Source organism: Numenius arquata, chromosome 9, assembly GCF_964106895.1.
Source record: "Numenius arquata chromosome 9, bNumArq3.hap1.1, whole genome shotgun sequence".
Taxonomy (NCBI): Eukaryota; Metazoa; Chordata; class Aves; order Charadriiformes; family Scolopacidae; genus Numenius; species Numenius arquata.
Genome location: NC_133584.1, coordinates 29,318,699 through 29,340,533, shown reverse-complemented (window position 1 = coordinate 29,340,533; position 21,835 = coordinate 29,318,699). Strand labels below are relative to the sequence as shown.

Below are 21,835 nucleotides of genomic sequence, written 5' to 3'. Positions count from 1 at the left end.
TGACTAAAGAAAGCGATGATATCATAGTGTTGTAAATCGGTAATTCTGAGTGTCCCACTCGGGCCAAGAGGAGGATATGATGTAGATTATCTGTAATTTCAGTGAATAAGTTACACCTCATTATCAGTTTTTCTCTCACAAGGATAAAATTGTACTTTGTCCTGACACTGCATCTTTCCAATAGAAAGAGCTGACTTTCACACGTAATGACAATTGTTCTTCTTCTTCTTCTAGCTTTGTTCTCTAAAATTCCTCCTGTTGTAAAGGATTCAAACATACTGCCTGGATGGTCAGAAAGATTTGCCGTCATGGGAGTTAAAGAAACTCGGAGGTCTTTCCGGATGGCTTTATGGGAGAACATGTTGCTGAGTCTGCACTGGGTAGGTAACCATCTGCTCCCTCTTTCACGTTTCAGATTCTCCAACACCATGTCTCAAGCACGTTTTGTGTGTCCCAGTTGCTGAGCATTTTTGTAAACAAGCCACGTGTAGAGCAGAGGTTCAGCTTGATAAGGTACTTCCTATTTGTACCCTATTTGGCTGGGAGTAGGAATTGGATCATTTCTGTGTGGACTGTTCCCCCTGCCAGATGATTCCATGAGTGCAGAGGGCAGAGCTGTCATCCTCTTCCAGCTTGTAAAAGGAGTCTTGTCCTGTGGTGGAAGGACCTGAAGATGGCAGGTGGTGCCATGTCCCTTTGTGGCCTGGTCCTAAGCATGTGGGTAGAAGCGTGGGAATGGGTGGTGACTTCTCTAAGGTATGGGCTATGTGGGCACTTAAACACACAGAACCTTCAGTGCCCTTTCATTACTGGATTGTTTCAGTGCCCTAAATTGCATGTGTTTTGTGTGAGCAGTACAAGTTAGCAATGTATGGCAAAGCATCACCGGCAGGGTGCTGGCGCTTCAAAAGCCTTTACAGTATCTGTAAGTATTGCTTCCTCTCTCTGATTGTTGTTGTATGTTGCTTTTTAAAGCGATCACATCAGATTTGTTCTCCAACTTAGCAACAGCTCCTTTTTTTGCACAGGAAAATTTTTCTGGTCTTTTTAGATGTTAAATTAGGTGATGGAAATGAAGATTACTCTGAAGTGTCTGCACTTTAAAGGATGTGAAACTGTGTTAGCACTTAAGCTGCGAATAAAATTGACTACTCCATTTTCATTGCCTGTAGAAGTGCAGTGCAAACAGCAGGCAAAACAGTTCTGAAACACCCTTTTCAGTGATGAAAGTGCTTCAGTTTATTGGAATCACAAATGTTTTTACGAATGGAGTTATCTAAAATGCTGCATATACTTTTGCAACTTTCCTCATTTTTTTGTATGCGGGAGACTCTTCAGTTCCATTTCACTCTTTCAGGAGAAGAAATAATGGGACGTGTTTTTAAAACCTTGTGTCTTTTTTTTCCTTTTTAAAAGATGAGAATGTTGCTAGTCAGGAATTGCTCATTAAATTTGTGAGTCGCTTCTTTTTGTGGGTGAGGGTGGTGAAGCCGCTCCGGGTTGAAAGGGCTGTTCCGCATGATTTGTTTAGTTAATACAGAAGACATATGCCATGCTAATATCTTGTTTTCCAAATTGTTGTGAAAAGGTCAAGTTCTCAGAAACGAGGTGGCTCTTGGCATTTCTCGTGCTCTTTGCCATCGCTCCTTTTCCCGGGAGGGCCGTGGCCCTGGGCTGGGTCTCGGTAGGTGGGCGCAGCGCCTGCGCTCCCCCCCGTGCTGCCGGGGCTCTAAGGTTGGCTACACGAAGACCCGCAACGTACATTATTCAAAGCAAAACGGCTTGAGATTTGTTGCCCAATTTCAGTGACTGAACAAGCGAACGGAATCGTCCCCAGCGCAGCGCCCACCTCTGCCGGGGGGGCCTGCCGCTGTTTGGTGGCCCCGGGGGGAGCGCCGGCGGCTCCGGGCGCTGCCACCTGCGGCTCTGCCCTTCCAGTGCCCTTTTTCGGCTTTTTTTTGGGGGGTAAGGCGTGAGGGACAGACTCCCCACGAGCTGACGGCCCTTCGGCTCCGGCAGAGAAGGATCGGGCATAAAGATTCTTTTAAAGCTTCCACCCCCCGGCGCCCTCCTCGGGCCGGAAAAATACACTGGGGGGGTTTAATATAACCCCAAAAGCTCGGCCGGGCGGATCAGGCGCTATTGCCGGGAGGAGACGGCCGCGGCCGCCCCGCTCTCCCGTCTCCCCGGGGGGGAGCAAGACGGGGGTGGGGGTGGGGTGTGTTCCCGGGACTCCCGCACTCGGGGGCGGCCCCGCCCCGCCCCGCGCTCCGGCGCCACCGCTGGAACCCGCGCCACCGCCCTCTTCCCCGCCCCCCGCCCCGCCCCCGGGCCCGCCCGGCCAATGGCGGCACGCGGCGGGCGGGGCGGGGCGAGGTCGGCAGCGGGCCCGTGCGCGCGAGCTGCGCGGGGCTGTGGCGGTAGCGCGCGGCGGGGCCCTCGGCGCTGAGGTGAGGTGAGGTGAGGTGAGGTGAGGCGGGGGGGGCCCGGCGCGGCGGGAGCTGAGGGGGGAGGCCCGGCCGCCGGGCGGGCCCTGGAGCGGGGCTGCCGGCCAGCGGTTCCCCAGGCCGGCGACTCGGCCCGGCCCGGCCCCCTACGCGTCGGGCGCTTCCGCCGCCCGCGGCCGCTGTCGGGCGCTGCGGCCCCGGGCGGAGGCTTTCAATAGGGGGCCCGGCCCGGCCCTGCCCGCGCCCCGCCCGCGCCGCCGGAGGGTCTGCGGACCTTGCTCTCCTGGCCTTGAGGGCGGGGGGCTCTGGCTGGCGGGGGTACTCGAGAGCGCTGCCGGGGGTCTGGCCTGGGCGGCTTTGCCACTTTCTTCTCAGACGGGCAGTGTTCGAGCACCTGCGCCCCATCCCCTCCTCTCCCATCCCCATCCGCCTCCCTGACGGGACCCCCGCAGCTCGCCGGGGGTGCGAAGGGTCAGTGCTGTGCCACCCCGCTGATTCCTCCTGATCAATGGAAGAAATGCTCCTGAACCCCCACGCTGGCAGCCGTCCTTCTCCACCCTCCCTGGGCATCCATCTCCTTCTGGGCAAGCGAGTGGTCTCTGGCACATGGTGCTGTCGGCTGCAGAGGAGAGAGCTGTGAGACCTCTTTCGTGGTCCTGATGAGGTTTGTAATGGGAGCGAGGGGTCCGGGTGTCGGGGAGAGGCCTCTCCCCTGGTGTGGTTGGGGCACTTGTAGTCTTCATCCTTCTTCACTGCATTTGTTGGATTCCTGATGCACCCGTTGGTGCCACCTTGGTGTAGTGACGCTAACGGGTTGGTATTGCCTACTGGAAAACGTAAAAGAGGAAAGTTTGCTGCTGGTGGACTGCCGGGACCTGATTTGAGAGCTCCTACTGAGAGTGCTTCCTTGCTGCTCTCTGTGTGTGCCCACCATGCGCAGGTGGGGGGGGATCCCTTCCTGCAGCAGGCAGAGATCACCCTGCTCCCTCCGGGGAGCTGGGAAACTGGCGTTACTTCAGACAAGCCTTCTGCATAGGTGAGGGAGGCAGCGTCATATTGACTCTGTCACTGACCAAAGCACAGAGTACTTGGAGGAGTTCCTTTGAAAGCCCTCGGTGTCTTCCACAGGCATATCCTCAGGTATAAGCTGCCTTTCCAGATTTGCTGCTGGCTGAAAAATACTGTCTTGCTTCTGAAAAATAAGTTTATTCCATTCAAGTAGAAGATAAAAGTCATTGCGACTTTGAAGCTATTTCAAAAAGGTAACAAAAAGTACGTAGCTACCTAAATTTTGTAAAGTTTTGTTCCCAGTTGCTGCTTTAGACTCACTTGGGGCCAAAAGCAACACTCGTTCTGTTACTGATTTTACTGAACTGATTTAACTTTGATGTCTGGTCCTGGTTTATAGGAAATTATCAGGATAAGCACTCAATGCAAAGAAGTTCAGGGTGGGTGAATGCAAGGAAGATTTTTTTTTCCCCCTTAGAACTGTTAATATTGCAGTAACATTGCATTTTAGCTTTGCATTGGTGAGAAGGTAAATGAGACCTTGTTCTGGCTCGCCTGGGTTGGAAGGCTCTCAGTGCTGTTAGGAGGCTGTTTCAGTAGCTTTCTCTGCTCTGCCCATAGAGCCGCTCATTCTTCCTGGTGCTTCCAGCCAGTCTCAGACTTCACTCTTCCATTTTCCTCCATTTTTCATTTAGTCAGCCCCTTTAACTGAAAAGCTTCCTAAGGTCATGGCACAACGAGTTTTTTAAGAAATGTCATATGTAGTCAGCTTACATAAAACATGGTATGAAACCGGAAATAGCGCTTGGCTTGATGAATACTCCTCACGCTTTTGTTTTTTGAGGCAGTTGGAGCAGGCCAGGCTATTTGGAGATTTTTAATAATTGTAACGACATAAGTAGCGTGTGCCAGGAGGGCACCGGATGTGGTGTGGGGAGATGCTCACAACTGCCACACAGCGGGCCGGGCACTGCTCTTCTAGGGAAACGTGGCTTGCTTCCGCACAATGTGTTTTCTGCCTAGGTGCTTGTCACACCTTAAAAATCTGAATATCTCTGGCTGGGAACTAGTCTAGTGGTAAATATTTTTAGGAATGTGTCATCAGCAAGACATGAGGCCAAGCCCCGTTGAGTTCATTTTTCCTGTTAACACCAGTGAGGAAGGACTTTTTGACATCTGCAGTTTCTGCTTGACATGACTTTGGTATCTCCTAGCTGGTAACCAGAGCTGGTAGAAGTACCCAGGAGCTCTGTGTTTAGTCCAGAGGTGAGTGGCCTGCCTTGCCTTCGGGAACTGTCTGGCTTCAGCTGGGGAGGAGGCTGCCAAGCCTCTCTGCTGCAGGGCTGCTCCCTGCTCTGTCTTGGCTGTCACCGCTCACATCTTTTTCTTTTTGAGGAATGGCAGCATCTGCCCCTTCCAGTAGCTGTTTATTCAGAACTGGATGAATGTGTTCACAGAGTGCTAATTTGAAGAGCGGTTGTCTAATAAATAGTCTTGTGAGGAGTATAACTGATTCTGGGCAACTTCAGTTGCTCATACGCTTCTGAACGGCAGTAGCAAACTCTTACCATATGGTTAAGTTATAAGGGACACAGTATTGAGGGGATATAGATGATGCTGAGCTATGGTTTCTCTTCATAAGAGGAAAAAGACTTCTAAAACCTTAAGATTAGCAGTTAGAGGTGTAACCTGGGCAACTGTCTCTGCTGACTTTTGCAGTTGTGTTGGTTTTAAAATCTGTGACCTAGAAGTTTTTCTCTTTGGCTGTGTGACCACACAGACAGGGAAGTTCAGTGAAAATACATGCACAAAACAGCAGGAAGTTTCTTTCTCAGACTAACCTGTCGCCTAAAACCGGTAGATCGGGCACTGTACACACGCTTTTAAGGTTGAGATCGCCCTTCTTGCAGTTTCTTGTTGTATGTGTCATAAGCTGGGAGGCTGGAGGCATCTCTGAGGTGGTCTCAAGCTGTGCTGCTTGGGCAGGGCTTTGCAGCACTCGCAAGGGCTCCGAGAGGCTGCTAAGCCAAACAAGCCTTGTGGTAGGCGTAATTAGGTAGGAGGCATCTGTCTCCTCTACTGTGATAAGTTCATCTGTCTGCAAGTATAAAAAGAAAAAAAACCTAACCCATAATGTTGAAACCCAGTGGTCTGCAATCCAGGAAGATAATTGACCACTCTCTATGGGTGCAAGGATTAAAACCGAACCTCCCCCTTAATTTTTAACAGCATATAAGGCTGGCTCCATTTAACTCCACAGAGCGGGCTGCCTACCTACTCAAAGCGTAGAGGGACAAAGGAGCGTTTTCATGATCTGCCTCTCTCCTTTTTAGACAAAACACATTTATTGCAAAACAATAATCTAACACTTCATTGAATTTTTTGTAGTGTGGTGGCCATGCGAAGGCTGTCCCAGCGTCAGTCTCCACATAGTTTTGATTGTTCAGACATAGTGTGGTATTTGGGAAATGCAACCAAAAGCACTGAGGAGCCTGTTGGTTTCCGTGTACGTTTCTGCTGAGCGCCTGGCATGTTGTTACCAAATACTTCATGCCAGCAGTGGGCATGGGGCAGTGGCTTTGTTGGGTGCATTGCATCCTGAGTACACGTGCCTTGTGTTCACATAGACCCCACCTCAATCCCCCTGCAAATATTGCCACTGTTCTGGTAATGCGGGAGAGCCGGGAAGAGGCACGAAGGTTTTTTTCCCCTCCTGTCAAATTAAAGATTTGCTCTGCGACAACTGCCACCAAATCATGAAAGTAAGGTTGGTAATGTAGAAGTTGGCCTACTTGAACGAGTGTAGGTTTCTGTAATTGAGATTTTTGCCCACTGACTTAATCTGGGTACAGCCCAGGTTTGCTAATAAGGTGAAGAACTGTTATCTGTGGCAGAAATCTGCATTATGAAGGTGCTGAAAATGCCGGTATTGGTTGGAGTAGTTACGGTTTTGTATGAGTCATCGTTTTAGAGGTTGAAGAAAGTTAATTGTTCTTGTTATCTCAGGGTTTGGTCCGATGTGATAGCAAAGTCAATGGGATGGACAGGTAGCAGTGAAAGGCAGAGTCCTGCCTTAAGCCACCTGGAGCAGGCAGTGGAGGGTTTCTTGTGTGGTCAGCAGCACTCATGCTGCTTGTGGTGACCTGGTTTAGGGAGCTAAATGGGCAGAAAAATTAATCGGAAATGAAAATGGCAGTGGGTGTAGAGCACAGGTTTGAGTATCCTGTTTCCAAACCATGTTTTGGAATAGTGGGTTCTTTGTCATATTTTTCTTCTCAGCAGCTGGATTTTTGACCGAGTTTCATCAACTTTATTATTGGTTTTGATAGTGGGATCATGGGGATTAAATAAGGACTTTGTGTGTGATTGTGCTTCAGTGGGTAGTGTTTTCATATGGGATATCAGTGGAAAACTTTCTTTCAGCCTGTAATCCTCTATATTCTTCCAGGTTTCTCTAGACTCTGCTTGCTGTTGAAAGATGGGAGAGATAGAAGGAACATACAGAGTCCTGCAGACTCCTGGCTCTCGTTTGGGTGTCCAGAAGACCACGGGAGTGAGTACCTTGGAACCGGGACAGAACCTCTCTACTGCAATGGCATCATCGCCTGCCAAAATGCATGAACGGGACCTACCGATCAAAATAAAGATGTTGGACAATACGGTGGAAGTACTTGACATTGAGGTAAGAGAGTTTTAAACCTGATTTCAAGTACACTTAGCCTCCAGTAATGTAAAGTTCACAGGATGTGCTTCTGTTCTGAGCTGAGACGTTTCAAGGCAGTATCTGAATAAAGATTCCTGTAGTGATTTTTACCTACTTACAGGTAGCTAAATGAGTAGCACATCTTGATTTTTAAAATCTTTTAAGTATAACAGATGTTTTGTGTTTTTAACAGACTTTAAATGCAAGCACACACTGTAACAAGAAGCTTTAACTGTTACTTGCTTTGGGGGAACACCAATGATCTTCTGCCAAACTGTCCTTGCTTCCTGAGCCACGTGCAGCTTTGTTGATTTGACGGTCGGGAGAGCAGAAGAGATGTTTGGGTTTTTGTAGTTACTACTTTTTATTAATTATTTTAATGGTTTGTATCCTCTTAAGTAAACTTGCTCCTGTTTGAAAGCTTTTGATTGTTGCTACACTTTGGGAGGGAGTCAACAGAGGTGGCAATGTTTCTGAAAATTTGTATTTAAGAGTATTCTTGTTTAGCAATTGGGGAAATATGCCTTAAGAAATACAAACCGTGCTCAAATCGGGGTGGTTCGGTTTTTAAACAATCAAAAATTTTCGTTCTTCAAATTCTTGTCTCATTCTTAGCATTAACTTTAGACTTTAATTTTAGCTTGCCTAAACATCTGTTGTTAGAAAACAACTCTGTTCTAGTGAAGATACTCAGCTATCAGATATGCCACATTAGTACCAAATTGACTTTATAATGGGCACTTGTAGCCTCAGTTTGTTGCATAGGCTTAAACAGGTTTTTCCAAATTGGGTGAAAAGGATGTCTTTGGAGCTTTAAAGAAATAGTGGTGTTTGGCCATGTCCTCTACAGATTGCTGTCCAGCTGTTCAACTCTCAAACATGAAATCAGATTTTATTTTTTTTTGTTTGGTTGCTTTTTTTTAGTTAAGTATGAGGCTCCCACCTGAGGACACAGAGGGTACAGTAAACCCATCCATCCCTCAATTACTGCATAGAACACAAAAGCCTCTATTTTAGTTTAGTTTAGTTTAGTTTTTCAAATTATGCTAGAATATTTTTAAAGAACCATCTGCTGACTTTGGTTCTATTGAACTGTGATTTTTATTGTGTTGGTCCTTATGTGTTTTTATTTTAAAAAATAAGAAAAAAACCAACCCAGCCAAGCAACCTGTCCAACTCTGTACTTCTGAAAATAGGTGCAAGCTGTTAAAATCAAGAAAGAATTTATAACTCTTAGTTCCTGCTTTATTACTTGAAGTCAATGACTAGAAATCTCCTGTATATTAGCATAGATGCTTTCCTTCTCTTCCTTGTCATATTTCTACCAACTGTCTGTTCTCATGCAAATCATCCACTTTCCTCAGTAACCTTACCCTCTTCATCTTACTTTATAACTCTTACCTGGCACTTTCTGACACAGTCAAAGCCTGCTTTTATTGCCTTTGATCTGCTGCTGAAGGGAAATCCTTTGGCTACACTTGCCTCTGATAACCTCAGGATCCTTTTTCACCTTCAGTCTTGCTGGTGCTTGGGGTGGCCCTGCGGTCCTGTCCTGGAGCTCTGCTCTAGCTTCTCTGCTGTTCTCTAGCCTCTCAGCACCCTCCCTTCGTTCTTGTCTGTACTGGGTACCCTTCACTGCTTTTCATAGTGCCTTGTTTTTTGAAACTATCTTGACCTGGTTCTTCTTTGCCTGATGGAACAGTCATGACTATATATCTTTCCAGTTATCTTCATTGCTCTCTGGCTTTCATTGCAAGTCCAGTTTAGCTCCATCTGTAAATCCTTGTCTTATCCTATAATACTTCATTGCTTGTCTTACCACTGAACACCAATTCAGCTGTGGCTCAGTTCTTTATGATGTCTCAATTCTTGACTGTCTCTTGGCTCTAAATGAAATCGGGCTTTGCCTGATGAAACTTAAGTTTTGATATTTGTGTCCCATCAAGCTTCAAATCTAAAAAAAGCCATAAATTCCTTACCCACCGTATTTTTTTTTTTGACTCCTGTGAGTCTCACCTGTCTGACCAATGATGCAGTTTTTATTCACCTTCAAATCCTTCGTTTCCTTTAGCAGGCCATCTCCTGCAGGCGCACTGTACCATATCTAGGATGGTAGTGTTTAACTGAACAGCTCAAATTCATCCCACCAGGACCACCTCATTTTACTCCTTCATTGTTGTGACCACCTTCCTATTGGCTTTAGCCTTTCCAGTCTCACTACATAAGTACCTGTTTCGCATGACGCAGTAAGAGGGAACGTGCTCAGTTTTTGTTCTTGGCAGCTGATACTGCCTGACCATTTTTTTTGCATTGCTCCACTGCCTCCATCTCTTTGTAGCTTTAAATGTAGGTTGCTTGCTTCTGCTTTCAAGGTCCTTCAGGGCCCTACTTGTAGCCTCCTGCAGGAGAAGGTACTTGGCTCTGTCCCAAACTGGGCCACAACAGCACCTTTGTTGCTGTTGGTTTTTCCCATCATGATGAGAGGTTTCCCATAATTAGGAACTATCTTAGTTTTCTCTTTTTACCTGAAAGCTCTCTCTGGTTATGACATCCACAAAACCACCCGATTTTGGGCAACTAGTGTGCTGAGGCTGTAGTTAATTACTATTACGATTCTTCTTTATGAGGTCAGTTCCAACTGACGAACTTAGTAATGTTTGCCTGATGTAAGGAGCAAGGAGAAGGGGTCACCCTTTGTTCATCTGCAGAGCATTAAGCACAAAAAGGTGCATAGTCAGCAACTGTGATGTTAGAGTCCTACCAATACACTGCCTATGTCTCCTTTCATGTTTGTCTAAATGAGGGAGCAGACGATAGCAAACAGAGATGAGGTATTAACATGTAACACCCTGCCTCCCCATTTTTTTGGTGGACCGGTGTGATAGCAGTGACTGCTGACTGCTGTTTGTGATGGAAAAGTGAAATATTTCACTTGGAGACTGAGGGCAAGAATTAGGAGAAGTCAGCCACGTTTGTTGAATAGGTGGTGTGGGGTTTTTTGAAAGCATTGAGAGAATCACAGAATCAGAGAATGATGTGGGGTTGGAAGGGACCTCTGGAGACCATCTAGTCCAACCCCCTGCCAGAGCAGGTCCCACAGGAACGTGTCCAGGCGGGTTTGAATGTCTCCAGAGAAGGAGACTCCACCACCTCTCTGGGCAGCCTCTTCCAGGGCTCTGCCACCCTCACAGGAAAGAAGTTCCTCCTCATGTTTACGTGGAACTTCTTATATTCAAGTTTGTGCCCATTTCCTCTTGTCCTATCCCTGGGCACCACTGAAAAAAGACTGAAAAGAAATTCATGTCCTAGAGGGATTGAGGCTCTGATTACAGTGCCACTTGACTATTTCTCTTTGCTTTTGCAATTTTTTTCACTGAGTGTGAAAATGAGAGGAGGTGCAGTCATTACCTGCTTTGTGTTTATTGATTCAGGTCAGCAATGATTTTTCAGCATAGTGGGACCCTGAAGCCTTTCTCGCAGGTGCTGTTGGCACTGCCTTCTGAGGCATTTTTCCCCCTCTTCAAATCCTTTTCCCTTCTGTTTTTCAGAACTGTGGCAAATATTTTTTTAATAATTTTTTACTCAGAAAAGTGATGTGTGGGTCGAAGAGACTGACGAGGCACAGTGGTCAGCTTCTGGAGAGGGGCCTTCTCTTTGCAGTGTGGTAGCTCTGTCTCCTGCCTCACTTGGGAAGCTGCCTAAAATCATAGAATCATAGAATTGTCTAGGTTGGAAGGGACCTTTAAGATCATCTAGTCCAACCATCAACCTAACTCTTATTAAAAAAAACAAAACACATCACTAAACCACGTCCCTAAGCACTATGTCAACCCATCTTTTGAACACCTCTGGGGATGGTGCCTCAACCACTTCCCTGGGCAGCCCATTCCAAGGCTTAACAGCCCTTTCCATGTAAAAAATTTTCCTAATATCCAGTCTGAACCTCTCCTGGCACAACTTGAGGCCATTTCCTCTTGTCCCATCGCCTGTTCCTTGGGAGATGAGACCGACCCCCCCTGGCTACACCCTCCATGCAGGGAGTTGTAGAGAGCGAGAAGGTCTCCCCTCAGCCTCCTTTTCTCCAGGCTGAACACCCCCAGCTCCCTCAGCCTCTCCTCACAAGACTTGTGCTCCAGACCCCTCACCAGCTCTGTTGCCCTTCTCTGGACCCGCTCCAGCACCTCCATGTCTTTTTTGTGGTAAGGGGCCCAAAACTGGACACAGCACTTGAGGTGGGACCTCACCAGTGCTGAGTACAGGGGGACGATCACCTCCTGAATCCTACTCCCCACGCTGTTTCTGATACAGGCCAGGATGTTGTTGGCCTTCTTGGCCACCTGGGCACACTGCTGGCTCATGTTCAGCCGACAGTTGACCAACACTCCCAGGTCCTTTTCTGCCAGGCAGCTCCAGCCACTCTGCCCCAAGCCTGTAGCGCTGCATGGGGCTGGTGTGACCCAAGTGCAGGCACTTGGCCTTGTTGAACCTCATCCCATTTGCCTCGGCCCATCCATCCAGCCTGTCCAGATCCCTCTGCAAAGCCTTTCTATCCTCAAGCAGGTCACCACTTGCACCCAACTTAGTGTCATCTGCAAACTTACCGAGGGTTCACTCGATCCCCTCATCCAGATCATTGATGAAGATGTTAAAGAGAACCGGCCTCAATACCGAGCCCTGTGGGACACCACTCATGACCGGCCGCCAACTGGATTTAACTCCATTTACCACCACTCTCTGGGCCTGGCCTCCAGCCAGTTTTTAACCTAGCGGAGAGTACTCCTATCCAAGCCATAGGCAGCCAGTTTCTCCAGGAGGATACTGTGGGAGACTGTATGAGCCACATCAGCAATTTAACCATATGGGATAAACAGAGTAGCTGCAGTAACAGTTTAATCCGTGCGGCTTTTCCTTGTTACCCCCTCCTTTCTTCAAGATGCATTTGAAACATTTTCTTATCTCCTGGCAGGTGTTGGTGGATACTCTCATTTGATAGCTCTTCCCTCTTGCTTGGGTTTTTTAACTCGCCAAAGAACGGGGCTGACAAAGCGGCATAATGGATGGGATGAGAACAAAAAAGGAAAGGACAATATTTTCTTCATGTTATTGTTGTATCTAGAATGGTGTGTTAAAAGTTCAATATAGCTACAATCCACTGCCTTTTGTCTAAATCCGCTGTCTCTGTCCACTCGCACCATCTGTACTGTGAGGTTTTCTAACTATGAATTTCATTAATCAGTAAGAAGGAGCTATTCTTTAAAGTACTCTGGCGCAGAGCTCCTCTCTGGGGAATCTTCTGAGTGTTAGGGGACAGAGAAATGCACAATTTTTTAAACTCTTCTAGAGTTTAAAAAACCTCAAAATTGCATGTTTATGGTTTCTCCTTTCCCCCCCAAAACAAAAGACAATGAAACGTATCCGTTCAAAGCTAGGCTGGAATATTAATTATTTTCATGACTTCTGTTTTTTTGCTTTTTTACAGCCAGCTCGTTTAGTCAGTTCAAATCTTGCATGTGCCATATCACAGGGTACCTGTCCTCTTCCCTTCAAGCTAAGTGTCCAAATGGGTGGTTTTGCAGACTACTAGATGAATGATAGGAAAACTAAATTTCATTCAGACTGTGGGCACACTTCAAAGCAATCAGGGTTTTACAACAGATGTTCTGCCAGCTTTCCCGATTTTCCTAAGAGATTAAACTTGGAGGCTTTTGATCTGCATAAAAATATGGCAAACTCTTAAGTAGAAGGACCCGGGCTGGGTTTAATTTGCCAAAATGACCACTTGGTGAAATTATACTTGTCTGGTGCTGGTTGTGGAAGACAACAAAATGTGCTGCAGCAAAGGATAACTTAGACTGTAGGAATTTAGGGTATAAGAAGTTGTGATTTACACTTGCTGAAAGCTTTTGTGTAGATTTGTGGTAGAGTTGGAAGAGTGTATTACAAGGACAGACCCTGGGCTGTCGAAGACAGAGGGTACAGCGTGTGCACCTGGGTTAGAGGAAACAAGGGGTCTTCTTGCACAGTATAGTTAGAAGGAAAGTGGTACTGATGTTAGGTGACAGTTGGGTGCTGTCTTAAAGTCCCAGTAAGTGAAATAGCAGGTTTAGTCAACAAAGGGATCAGACTTGCCACATCTTCCAGCTGCTTTCTGTGATGCAGTACCTTTTTTGCGGGGACCTGTAGACAACAAAATGTGCTGCAGCAAAGGATGACTTAGGCTATAGGAATTTAGGGTCTGACCCGTTTGTCTTTGCGCCAGCTTCTAAGACGTTTAATGGAATTGCTGCTATAATGTGATGTTTAATACTTGATCTATGTATTGTTCCTTATGTAGGAAATAGGTGTGCTTGCTTTCTTATGTAAATTATGCTCTATGCTATGAGGAAGTGCTCCAGAAAAAGAAGTTTAGATTATTATACTTCAAGTTTACCAAACTCTGGGGAGAATTTGGCACCTTTTTTATTGTGTATACCCCCTCTTCTCCTTCTGCTTGAATGTAAAATAAAATTTGGGAGTGAGAAATACTTAGGCGTTACATTACAATTCAATTTTTCTGTATTTTCACCTGCTGGAGAATGAATTCTGTAGAACTGTAATAGTCATCGTAAAATTATAGCACAGTTCCTAGTGCTCAGCAAAACCAGGTGGGTTTGCCTGCCTGCACTACTCCGTGGAAAACTTACACTAGAATTTTTTCTTTCATGCTATTTGTCAGGTTACTTTGAGTACATTAGTCTGTTCTTTCTTTTTTAAATATAATGAAGTAACTTGCTTCTCAATAAAACATGTTAATAGTATGATAGTTTTGTTTGTTTGAATTTGACTTAGATTTCAACTAATGTGCTGGGATTTTGTTTTTGTCTGACAGTCTTGCCGTGCTCTGAAGTTTTGTTTCGGGCTTTCTCTGTGGGTCAGGCTAGTGCAAGCATTCTCCTGCCTCAGAGGGTGAAGCTGGGCTTTAGGAAAACGCTTTTTCATTCTGTTTGGATTTTTCCTATTCTCTGTATTTCACCCAGGCCTGTTGTTTCCTTCTGCATGACTCACTTTCTTGAAGGTGGTTCTATCTTTCCTTATTTTCTGACCAAGCACGTGAAAGACGGAGCGTGTTCCGCATCCCTGCAGCGATGTGCAATGTGTCCCTCTCCTTCTGAGGCCGGTGGGAGGGAAACGCTTGACCCCACTGCTGTTCATGAGAAGAGGCTAGTCAAATAAGATTACAGTTTTTACCCCCTCCCCGTATTTTTTTATTAGGTGTTGTCCTCTCACTGCTTATGTCTATTTTGGAGTTTACTGATGTACCCTGTGAAACTTACTATTATATCCCTACAAAATTTAATCGGATTATTCTATACTAAGTTGAAAATAGCTACTTGATGATTACTCTGATAGGTTGTCAGCAAAGACAGTATCACTATATGACTCTTCCTTGGTTTATTTAAATTTACAAATTGCATTGTTAAAAGCGCAAAATTACTTTCCATCCATTTGCTTAGAATAGAATAGAATAGAATAACTATGTTTAGTTCTTCTGGTTTCTGTGCAGTTTGCAGGCATCCATAATTGATAAGGTGTCATGAAAACAGCACCTCTTCAGACGCCTGCCCTTGGAGCCCATGGCTGTCAGTTGCTGCAGTCGGGGGCCCTGAAATCGGGAGCCAGGCTGGGACCGCAGGAGTTTCTGGGGGCAGGGGAGGAAGCAGTCTGACAGCTTGTACATGCCTCATGACTTCCCGTGCTTTGGAGAGAATGTTTCCAGCTTGTGTGCTCTGGAAAATGCTGCTTATGAGTAACTTCTTATGGTAGCGTTAGTACCCCTAAGAACTTTGTTGGGGCTGAAGCAGAAATTATGCAGTTTGAAATGCTGTTATTGAGCAGTTTTAAGTAAAAAAAATACGTCTGTTAAAAACAGAGACCGTGCTGTGGACATTGAAACACACGTACTCTGAAATTATTTCTGAGAGGGGCCGTGCTTGCTGCGGGACATGGTGAGCCCTGGGCCCACAGTTTGGCACTGCAGCTTCTCCAGCAGGATGGGGCAGCCCTCCTGCCTCTCCCTCGCTCTCCCTGCGCCTGCTCAGACCTTCCTTTCATAAAGGCTTTTTTCCCCTCTGCGCTGTAAAAGTATTAACAGCTTAAATATGTGGGCAGGGAGAGGACAGGCTGCTTTTGAATCCTATTAAGCACTGTGCCGAAGGAATTGAGGTGCTGTGTTATTCAGCTCAGTGTTTTCCTTCCCTGGCCGGGAAGAAATAGTCAAAATTCCAGAAAGAATCATAGCCAGATGTTTGTCATTGCTCCGGTTTGACTCTCCTAAATATGGCAAATAAGCTGCCTTAGGACTTATTTTTGTCTGCCCTCAGAAGAGAAAGTTAGTAATTCACTATTTAAAATTTGAAGTTATTATAGGGTTTAAAAAGAAAGTAATTGAAGCTTTGTAATTTGTGTACTGTTTGATTCTACTATATATTTTTTTAAACCTGTTATTTTGTGTTTGGGGGCTTGACTTTTTTGATGCTATATAGGAATGTGGTATTGGGTGGGGAAAGGTAAAACCGCAGCCATTTTATTGAGAGACATTGGGGGTGTGTGGTTTTTTGTTTGTTTGTTTGTTTTTTTAAGGGAAGATGTGAACTTGAATTGGATTATACAAACAATTTACTACTTCACATTTCTCTGGACATCAGGTGTCCCATTATTTGAAAAAAAAATTGAGTTATATTGCAGCAAAGGAGAAACAATCTGAATATTCCTGTATGAAAAGTCTATTATATGCACATCTTGTAACTTAAAACACAGAAACCATTTAGTAAAATGATCAACAGTCCTTGAAATATGGATGTAATAGATTGAGTTCATAACTGTTGTATGGATGTGATACACTATAGTGAGCGTGCTTCACCACATGATGTGCATAGATGAAAAACTTCTCCTGTATGGGTTCGGAAGAGCAAGTTGAGGAACAGTAGGAAAGACACATTTATTTAATGTTGAGTTGGTGTAACACTGAACTGGTTAAGCTCCCTTTAGTTTATCATAAGCATACTGAGAACTTTCTGCCTGTAATTGTTCTGTCTGGATGAGATCTGATAAAGTAAACCAGTGCATAACTTAATGGTCTTGACATACATGCAGCGGTACAATTCTTACACTTAATTCCTTTTGGGTGCTTTCCAAAGTAACTGATATACAACCTTGTAAAGAAAAAGCTGTTACCTGTTGGCTTCATTACTGATTCAGATAATGTTGTCATCACTAATAAAGAAAGGAAATATTATTACTTTCTTAAACAATCCTGCAGAATGCAGATGATCATTTCTTTATTTTCATAATCTGATGATGGAGTATGGTGAAAATCAGCTGAAATTAGTCTTACATTATTCTATCAAAATAAGGGTAAGAAATGCTGTGTTCAAAAAAAAAAAAGTTCTCTGTAAGCCTTCTCTGGGTGTGGGTGACATTCAAAGTTGGTTCCACAGATGGATAATTTTGTAGAATATATAGAGCCTGAAAGGGGAAAAATACCCAAGAAACAATCCACAGTTAGGTAAAGACGGCTGCAGAAACACAGTGTGCTGAGGCAATTCAGAGAAATTTTAGGTTAGTGCTTACTGACCAAAGGGACTTGATGTTGAGCAAGGAAGGCGTCACCTGGTACCTGGCTGTGTTCAGAGAAGCAAAGCCTTGTGAACGTGCATTTAAATGACCAGGGTTGCAAAAGCATACCTGTGTGGCAGCTTTCTCCTTGCAGCAAAACACATTTCTGGCAAGGGCAGTGCTACCTATTTGTGTAAGAGGGAGACTGTATAAATTAAATATATAAAAAACCTGTGCTCTGGTGACAACACCTAGTGTAAAAGATTTACTTTTTAAGACTGTGATGTGGGATATGGAAGGGGCAAGACCTGTCTGTCTGACAGAGCAGACATTCATGAATAAAAATAAGAAGTATAAAAGAAAAGAAAAGGAAAAAAAAAGTCTTGAGCTGCCAAGTAGTCTGTGTTGTGAGTTCAGAGACACTTCTGGAACAGCTTCTGTGTGTGCTGCCCTGGCCTGAGCTGCGTGGTCAAAACCCACAGGTACGAAATGCAGAGGGGAAACAAAAGCAGGGCTATCTGAATTGGAGTATATTGCTCCTTAATAATATCTTTTCGTTTGTTGTAGATCTTGTGACACGTTGACATGTTTGTCGTACTGTGCTTGGACAGTGTGTAATTTGGAGTGCTCTTGTGATGGTGAAAGCAAGTTTGAAAACATCACTTAAACAGTCGTTTCTTCCCAGCCTTATGGTGGTGGAACAGGAGATGAAGTTGCTTAACTATTAATGTCTCCTCCTCACTACTCAGGCAAGACACACAATGAGAGTTCAGCTGCAGGCCCACTTTCCCAGCAGCGAGATCTGGGCTGACATGTTTGACATCTCTGCTACCTGGAGCTGCCGCTCTTCTCCTTTGGCCGCCCCCGGCAGGAGGCTTGGGCACAGCACTCAGTGGAGCCTGAGCACAAAACGGGAGTGGTAAAATACCTGTATTAGTTTGAAAACGGGAAAAGAGGATTTTGCAGACTCTCTGTGTTAGACCTGTCCGACGTGTAGTTCAACTGAAATTCTGAAGGATGAGCATTAATGTGCTCCTCAGCCCACTTCTGGGGCAGCCTGAAGCCAGAGGTGTAGGAAAGGCTCCTGGTGGAAAGGGGGAAGTTAACAAAGGTTTGACCTTATCTAATCTGGCCTGTAGGTATTTATTAACCCATCACCATGGTATTGAAGCTCTGCTCAAAGTACAGTGGGGAGTGATGTTAGGACAGCTAGTACAATTTCACTTTTGCACAAGACGAAAGATAATTTTGGCCTTTCCTGTAAAAATACCTGATTTGCGTACAGAATCTTTCACAATCGTCTTACTTCCTTAATGTTTTAAACTGTTTAGGAAGGCTTCCTCAAGCAGTGCACCAAGCTGGAGTACCGTAACCCCATGTAGGGAAAGCCCAGAGCATAGATAATGGTTTTGAGGCAAAAGCATAATTAATGGAGAAAGATGACCAATTTTAGTAATTTTTTAATGAACTTTTAAATGAATTTTTTTAATGTGAAATGATGCTGTGGAAGTTCCTAGAGTACCCACAGTCTAAGTGCATGAAGTGGCCAGGCACAGTAGAGGTAGTGGGTGTAGGGTCTTGTAGCAAAGTTGGGGGGAAAAAGGGGGAAATTGAGATCCTCGGTCTCTTAACTTCAAGTTTCTTAGCTTTATTGTACTGTTTTATAATTTGTATGAACAAAGTAGGTGCTTAGACATTCTGTTATGAACCTTAATTTCTTGAGGTGGAAAAAGGCTTTTTTTTGAGAATGGCTATTAAAGGCACACTGCCCATTTTGACAGTGGGCCATTTTTATAACCAGGCACTTGTATCTGTCCTTGGTTATTTCAGCCACCAAGGTGTTTAAAGGCTTGAAATAGTGCAGATACCTAATGTAGCATGCTGATGAGGCTGAGCCCTTTCAAGTGTGCGCTTGATGTTTGGGGAAGGCTGTCGGTGTGGTGTTGCTCTGGCCCTTTGCAGATTATTGGAAATAGTATGTGTTGTAAAAACTGTACCAGCATCACCATTAGCCCAATTTTCTAGTGTTTGGACCGCCATGATCTTTGCCTGTGCGTGGGATCAGCCACCCTAAAAGCAGCTGATTTCCATGATGCTGTCACCTGAATGTTTAATTATTAGCAAGCATCAACTCTGGTGCCAAATTGTCAAGCAGCAGCCTCCTGCGAAACTCTCTCCAGTGATGTGGTCCTGGGTTTTAATTTGCGTGACTTTTCTCTCCAGGTAATGAAAGTGACTGAGAATTTCTGCTCGACGCCCAATATGGATTGGATCTTCCATGAGCTGTTTGTATATAGCCTTTGGGGACCATGTGTTGGTTGAATGCATAACCATGGCGCTGTTTTGTTTTTCTCTGAGCACAGTGTGTTTTATTTCAAGTGCTCTGGGTATATCAGCATGAGAGCACTTTTGGAACTTGTGACCATTTTTTGTCTCTACATGCTACCTACCTAAGTATACATTTGCCAATCTCTTTCACATAATTCCCTCCCTCTTGGGGATCTTTTCCCATGTCAACAAATGACTGTTTTCCTACTTTTAGGCATCCAGCAAGTCTAGCCACGCTGGAAAAGCATGTTTGTTGGGTAGAGCTGGTTTATTGGGTAATGAAGTGCTTTAACGCTGCTTGAACCTTTAAATGATCACAGGTTTTAAAGCTAACCTTAATTAAATGAGCCAGAGGGTTACATTTCTAGAATAATTTGTCTGTCTGTGGATTCTGTTAAAAAAAAAAACAAAACACCAAACAACAAACCACCAAAAAAACCCAAACCACAACAAAACCAACCACTGAAATCCTAGGACAAAAAAACATTTGGGGGGGGTGTCTTAGAATTTTTTTTTTTTAAAACAAAAAATTACGCCCAGTATACAGTGTGATAATGTAACTTAAAATAGCTCAGAAATTTGTATTTGGTTTTGCAGCTTCCATATTTGAGTAAACTGGATTTCAATGCCATGTGGAAATACCGTGACACACAATATTTAAAAAACAGAAGTACTTTTTCAAGGTGGAAATGTACACTCTCTGAAATTGTGAAGAGATTATGAAGTCATTTTCAGGGTGGTGGTGTATTCCAAATTTCGGTCTGTGCCTGTGAAATAAGAAGTGCCGTGTGGCTGTGGGTGTCGGTGTGGCTCTGTCAGTATGTAAGAGTGAATAAAAAAAAGTACATATATTTAAAATTCAGTTTTCTTCACAAGTATTAGAAGAGAAATTGAAATGAAGCTGAAAATTATTGTTACAAGTTCAGATAATCAAAATGAAATAGTATTTAAGCAGTATTTGGCTGAGCATGTTAAACCATAGTTTGATACATGTGTTGTTACCAGGTACCCATTTTTGTGAGGAGTCAGGGACTGTTTTCATTTGAGCTATTTGTTCTAATCAAAATTGAAGTACTGAAAAAGACAGTTATTTCTTACTTTTCCAGTCAGTGGATTAAAAACTAGATGTGGAGCTGTAAGGTCATCTTGTTTTAGCCACGAAAACAAAAAGTTAACAAAGTTATTCCTTGCCATGTTATATTATTTCCTTCTTTCTAATAAATGTGGTTTAAGCATACACCATGTATTCATAAATGCAGTTTTTGTTTATATGTGGAATTAATGGTAGTTGATAATAGGGAGTTTTGAAGGCGTTTTTTACGTATCATGCTGCATTTGGACAGAGATCTAACAGATTACAAAAGGGCTGTAGATAAACAGAGCTATAAACTCACTGAAATGTTTGTATCTTTCTGCTTAAGAAAGGAAATAACAAGTCTGGTGTAACTGCTATGTTTAGTTGCTGATTGCTTTTTTTTTTTTTTTTTTCTTTTGCCAAAAGATGAGAAATCCCTTTTTCATTAGGAAGACCACTAAAGTGCACTAAAAGAAAAAAAAGTAGAAATCCATGAATGGTGAAGGAGTCTTTATTTAAATCAGTTCAATTTACTTTCATACCTGCGCTTCTCTTTGGCTGCTTGCAGGGTGCTCTGCGTTGGCCACTTGTCAGTGATGATGTCAAATATAAACTACTTCTCATGCAAATACAGTGTTTACTGGAGCATTTGGTCTCCCAACGGTGTCAGATTTCTGTAACACGAAATCCAAGCTCAGCTGGTGTTTGCTGAAGCCAGGAGCCAGTGGCTTCTCCGGGCTCTGGCTGCACAAGAATTTCCATTCTCTACCTCTGCTTTATAACTCTCTGTTTTTTCCAAACACTTGGCTTTTGGGCTCACTTCCTCCCTCCCCCCTCCTCTTCCCCCAGCCAAACTGCTGCCAAAAGTGGATTTTGCTTTTGGAAAATTTGAGCAAGGGCAGTCTGTCCATCTTGGAATATGAGAATACTACTCATTATGAAAACACTGGGGTTTTGGGGGGGTTTAAGTTAAAATATGTGGAAGCAGAAAGCTAAAAAGTTCTGGAAGACATGTTTGGGAGTTACAGAGGAAGAACTGGTTTTGAACTATGTCTGCTGAAAACCATAGGATATGTGTTCCTAGTTTGCTTTTCTGTTTTCCTAAGCTAAAACACTACGGCAGAGGGAGGATCTGCCATGTAGATAGTGATATTTGAGAAAATGGGAAATAACGGGATCATAAAACAAAAGTAACTGTCGCTCTGACTTTTTATTTTTACGTTTTACTCCTCGGTCCTAAAAATTGCTAACATTGAATATGTTTACTTTTCTGACTGAGTAAAAAATGCACATAGCGCCTTCAGTCAAGAGACTGCAGCTTAAAATGTTGGTTCCTGGCGTAGTACTGAGCCTGCTCTGATGGAGTCACTCCTGCGGGCAGGGGATTGTCCCCCAGGGGCTCTGCCAGCGCAGAACTTCCGGAGCATCACTGCCTGGCAGGGTACCCCTCTCGCACAGCTCCAAGGGGACTTTCCAAGCTGGATCCGATAATACAAATCGACTTCAAAAAATTTATTGTACTGAACACTCTCCTAATGATCACTTGGATGACTTGTTACAACAGTCTGTAGTACAGTTAGAGCTGGGTAACCAGGGAAAGCTCTGTTAGCTGCCTATTTAATGTTTGTTACCCTGTGTTGGGTTTTTTTCTTTCTTTTTTTTTTTTTTTTTTTTTTAATG

General features: G+C 44.3%; 1 protein-coding gene across 3 annotated transcripts in view; it reads left to right on the top strand.

Moving 5' to 3' along the window:
* The first annotated feature begins 6,933 nt into the window (after positions 1–6,933).
* Positions 6,934–21,835, top strand: part of FARP2 (FERM, ARH/RhoGEF and pleckstrin domain protein 2) — a 79,962-nt gene continuing 65,060 nt past the window's right edge. For all 3 annotated transcript variants that reach the window (XM_074153048.1, XM_074153046.1, XM_074153047.1), the window contains exon 1: positions 6,934–7,137. In XM_074153048.1, the coding sequence (XP_074009149.1) occupies positions 6,934–7,137 (204 nt within the window). The remainder of the gene's footprint in view (positions 7,138–21,835) is intronic.